The 5,356-nt window shown below is 33.3% G+C and overlaps 1 protein-coding gene across 2 annotated transcripts in view; it reads left to right on the forward strand.

The window, feature by feature from the left end:
• The first annotated feature begins 4,559 nt into the window (after positions 1-4,559).
• Positions 4,560-5,356, forward strand: part of LOC117122878 — a 7,731-nt gene continuing 6,934 nt past the window's right edge. For both annotated transcript variants that reach the window (XM_033268642.1, XM_033268643.1), the window contains exon 1: positions 4,560-5,174. In XM_033268642.1, coding sequence (XP_033124533.1) covers positions 5,131-5,174 — 44 coding nt within the window. In that variant the 5' untranslated portion in view covers positions 4,560-5,130. The remainder of the gene's footprint in view (positions 5,175-5,356) is intronic.

Below are 5,356 nucleotides of genomic sequence, written 5' to 3' on the forward strand. Positions count from 1 at the left end.
CCTGCTGATTATGACCTTACATCATGACGCGAGCATATGGGACACATCATGGATAACTATATGTGACCTGCTGATTATGACCTTACATCATGACGCGAGCATATAGGACACATCATGGATAACTATATGTGACCGGCTCTAGCAAAACCCTTCGTTTGTAGGAAAATTTAGTTTTTGGTGTTTTTAGATTCTTCAAGTAGCCTTTTTCAAAACACTGTATATTTAATGGTAATTGGTTGAGTATTTGCAAAGTTATGAATTTTTATTTAATTGGATATCAGCCATGTAGATTTGTAGAAAACAACTTCCAAAGATTCCAAAATCAAAAGTTTATTATTTTAAGATTTGTATTTTAAAAATAATTTTAATATATTTTTCAGTTAGATCTGGTGATATTTTTTTAACTTTCATGTGGGAAGATCCTACTTTTATTTTTCAATTATTTACATAAACCAAGCATTTGGTATTTACAATAAACATCAGAATAAAAATAAATTAGCAATATCATGTTAATCAACTGGTGTAAAGAAAAGAATATCTTCAAAGTGAATTACTAAAACTATTTGGCATTTGATAATATCATTTACCTAACATTTTTTTTATTGTAAACATTTTTTAGTTTAATTTATATATTTTTTTTTTTCTAGTGCTTGAATTATTGAGTAAAACAGTACTTTTTGTTATTATTTTTTTGTTTTAATCATTTTTATTATCATTACCCTATTACCAAAAAGTTTAATTTAGTGATTGATATTTTACAGAAATCTTCTTCAGTATATCTTCTTTAATATAATGCAAAAACATGAAAATGTTTAAAATTCTGATTCTCAAACGTTTTGGGGAGCCGGTCACTTAGACATACAACAGTTTTTGTCAAAGGAAATTCACATTATTACCCCTGGACATTGGATCAAAATCCCCTTAACACGTATGGAACACATACTGTACTCAACTCCTGTTAAAGAATTCCACGTTGCAACTAGTAATCAGCTAAATTTAGTGTTGGAACCCACCAGGTACTCATTGGTTGGGATAAACTTAGGTAGTGTGACTTGGCTGAGGACACAAGCGACATGCACAGGGTGGGTTTGAACCATCAACCTCAGAGTTGTTGTGAGTCCCAGTTGCAACAGCTGTATAAACTACTCGAGTAAATATATATTTATATTTATATTTATAAATTTTATATTTTAATAGTTCCAAACATATCTCAAATTGCCCTGAAAATGATACAGGTCAAAGAAATAACTTTGTATTTCCAAACCCCACTGATCCAGATTTCAGAAATGTGGTTTGGTTATTATTGTTATTATTCCTTCATCATCATCGGTTTTCTGCCTACTGGCAGGTTCACGGCGGTTAATTTTTGTAATTTTCTTTCTCATATGATCTAAGTTTCATGATGGCATAGCTTGCACTTGTTTCCTTCAGGCAATCTAAAAACATTACTCTCTTTCTTCCTTGAAGCCACTTTCCTTTTATTCTTCCTTCAATTATATCTCTTAAAATACCGTTTCCTCTAAGTATATGTCCGATCCATTCTTCTTTCTGTCTTTTATTATAGCTAATGAAGTTCTCTCTCAAGTACTTGTACATTTGTTAATTGTTTGTTTGTCCAACTAATTTTCTCTATCCTTCTCCATGTCCACATTTTAAGAGCTTGCAATATATCTACAGTATTTATTCTCATTGTCAAGGTTTCAGGCCCATATAGAGCTACGCTACATACAGGTGATCTTCTTTTTCAATCTCCTTATTTTTTTTCTATTTTTTTTAATTATTTAACATAAAGCAAACAAGCTTCAAGCACTTTCAACCCCCACCCTCAAAAAAGTGTTAACCAAGGAAATTATTTTCTTTAAGTTTATCTATTTGATGATAAAAAATGATTTGATAATGTGTTAGCTATTTAATGGGTTCTTTTTCTTTCAGGCTTCCTACAGATTACTGGATAAAAAAGTCCCATAAGGTGAAAAGTCATCAAGTGCGATTGAAGAAAAAAAAAACCACAAAGATCCAAAAATCTAGTTACCTAACAACTAGCAAGTTTTAAAACGTGGATATAGATGTCATTCCACCGGACCAACACGACTCTTGGAGTACACCACCACAACTCATGTTGGTGTGACCCCAGTATGATGGTGGGTGCTAGCAGGTTGGTGTAAGGTGGATAACCACTAGATACTGTATCATAACCTGAAGCTGATCCGAGTTCGAATAACAATGTTGAAGATAATTTAAAGATATATGTTCAGCTTTGGCTGGGTTTCCACACACTTGAAATGTCTGCCTTTTGTAGTTTTCTTTATAAACGATAATTGTAATTAAGCAACTTAATTATCAAAAATTGAAAGCGAATATAGAATTGTTGTCGACTGTCCATCAGGGAAGCCAAGGTGAATGAAATTATTTTTGTTGGTGTTGTTAGTTGTAACAATCTCAAAGGATATTGAGAATTTAAAATATCGGAGAATGATAATATATAATTACGGCTCTATACACATCTAGATGTGTATAAGAGACAGGTTCTAGGTCTCACCGTCATCGTGCAATCAAAAGCTTGTTTGATAAACATGTTTATTTCATTATATCTGTGTAATTTTACGATTGTGAAAAGTATTTTTAATACTTAATAATGAAATGTTGTGTTCAGTTGATGTCATGTCATACAACAGCAAAAACAAAGTGATTGTAATTACAAAAACATTACTTATTGTTAAAAAAAAATCATTTAATATTTAGTCCGCCATGTCTAAGAGTCAACTTAGATCAAACTTTTATACCAACTCAACGCTATAATATCATCTTTGTTGTGTTTTATTTTGTTTTTGATTTATGATTGTAACAAACATATTTTATTTACTACTATTTTATTATACAAGGATACAATTTTTTTTAAATTTACTCTCTGAAAATGTATGCTATTATCTCTAAATCCACAACCTATGATTTACCAATACAACATGTGTCCACTACATTACAAGCACCTTGAGGTGAGATATTTTTAGAGGATTTGTACCGGCATCTTTAGAACATTACATACAGTGGCGTATCTTGGTTGTTCACAGGGAGCATACACCCTCCCGGAAAAGATTAGGGAAGTCGGTGATTGTAACATAATTATATTCCTTGTGAGCGATGTCCACAGAACTTGTGGTTCTAATACTATCCCAACTTTGCATCACTTTTGAAGTAAGTAAATTACGACTAGCAATACTGAGTACTCATAGCGTAGATTTAAATAGAAAGCTTTTGATTGCACGATGACGGTGAGACCTAGAACATAATGCAAAAAGTCATTTACACGTGCAAGAACTCAACTTTCCTTTTATCATATGGACTTTAGGAACGCATGTTCTGCAGAAAATGTAGAACAGTCACGAATGAGTGAATCCATTCTCGTCATGCAAATCAAAAGCCACCTGTTGATTAAACTTGGTGTATTTAGGCAGCGTTAGCAATATATAACTAAAATGGTTCATAAATCTCAGTTAATTCACATACTTGATTTGATTTTTCGTCCTACATTCTTGTTTTTGGTTAATAACACAAAGTATTAGAAATAACTTTTGGTGAATTTGAAGCGGCTTAATGGCTATGTGTTAGCCAAATATTGTGAAAGTTTAAATGGTGATTAAAATCTCTTTGTAATGTAGGAGAAAGAAATCACATGTTGGAAATAACTATTAAAATTAATGTACATCAACAGTTAGGTCTATGTAGTAATTGCTTTTTAATGTTATGTCTGCATTTGTATGCTACATCCACATAGCTCCACTCTGCTGCCATCAATTTCACGACTTCAAATGCTAACTAACCGTGTACAATTTTTGAAACAGTGGTTCAATATTGCAGCACAGGCACTACTGGCGACTTTAATGGGAGCGAAAATCATGGTTTTGCTGCGGTAGATAGACAGTCCGTTTGTGTGGCCCATTTCAAATTCCTGGACTGCCACTGTAAACTGTGATACCTACTGTATGTTATGGATCTTCGAGAACGTTTTAATAAAAGGAGGATAGGTTTTACTTTTCATGTTTCTATACTTTATATTTCATGACCTGGTGAAATAGGCACTCTACAATCGATTAAATTAGTCCTCTAATCCGTTAAAACGTCGTAACTTCCGGGGGTGGGGTTCCATCGATTCACCGACCTCCGCGATCCCGCTGGGGCCCCAGACTCCCAACAAATGGGCCCGGGGCAGCGAATATGCCACGGGGCCCTCGGCAGCTCGCCCTGGCTATCATTCCTAACTTTTTCGTATTATCATTTATTTCAGGAGACTAATGCATGTTATCAACCTTTTTTCTTCTAGAGTATTTTAATACGTTTTAAAACTTCAAGGGAAGAGGATAGAGGAATTCGAAATAGATGGGGCACAGGATATGACCCACCTCAGCCCCACTATGGTTCGGGCTGAAGTAATAAAATTGTGACTATGGCACTTCTAAATGGCCGGATGGCAATCTCGGACTTAAATTTGAATATAATTTACTTTTTTCTCCATTTTATGAAACTTTTTTTGAGGGGGTGGGGGGTATCTGATTGACAAATTTGCTATACTTTCTATTTTAACTGCTATCAATAATGGAATAAACTGCCTGACATTATCCACGAGATTGAAACAAGTATTTAAATTAGAAGCTAAAGAATAGCTCTCTATTAAGTTAAATTTAGTTGAAACTATACATATGTTTATATATCATCTTCAGTATATTAGACTAGTTAAAGAATTGAATAGTTTCGTAATTAATTTTTTTTTTCACATGGGCTATAATTTTTGAGATTACATATAGGCCTTCAATTGTAATTGAATTTCAGAAGAACTAGGCATAGGCAGCAGAATGTCCCGGGAATAGACCTACTATATATCATCGTTTACATCTGAAAAAACACCAATATACCGATACCGGATAATACAATGAATATAGAATAATAGAGCTTAAATCTCAAATTAATACTCGTGACAATAATGCCATCCATACCGAGAAGTGAAACAAGAGGCCCATAAATAATTGCCGGTGGCTGTATTGTGCGGGATTTTCCATGCTATATATACCGCTTATCTTGTAAGTTAGCAACATTTGTCTTTGGGCAGAGGCTTCCGTGAACGTTTCTAATAGCGCGATGTCGACTGATCGAGACACACATCCCAAATGCAAGAACATTCCGTAAGATTTTTTGTTCTTGTTTCGAGATAGGCTGTATCTGTATTTAGCTATAGGCCTAAATATAACAATAACAATCAATCATTAAATAAGATCACTAGGTTTGTAGATGTCAATAAATAAAATAATAATATTAATAATAATATTAATTATAATAATAATATTAATAGCAATAATAGTAGTAG

Source organism: Anneissia japonica, unplaced genomic scaffold (genome assembly GCF_011630105.1).
Source record: "Anneissia japonica isolate Jap-2015-1 unplaced genomic scaffold, ASM1163010v1 scaffold287711_len853857_cov187, whole genome shotgun sequence".
Taxonomy (NCBI): Eukaryota; Metazoa; Echinodermata; class Crinoidea; order Comatulida; family Comatulidae; genus Anneissia; species Anneissia japonica.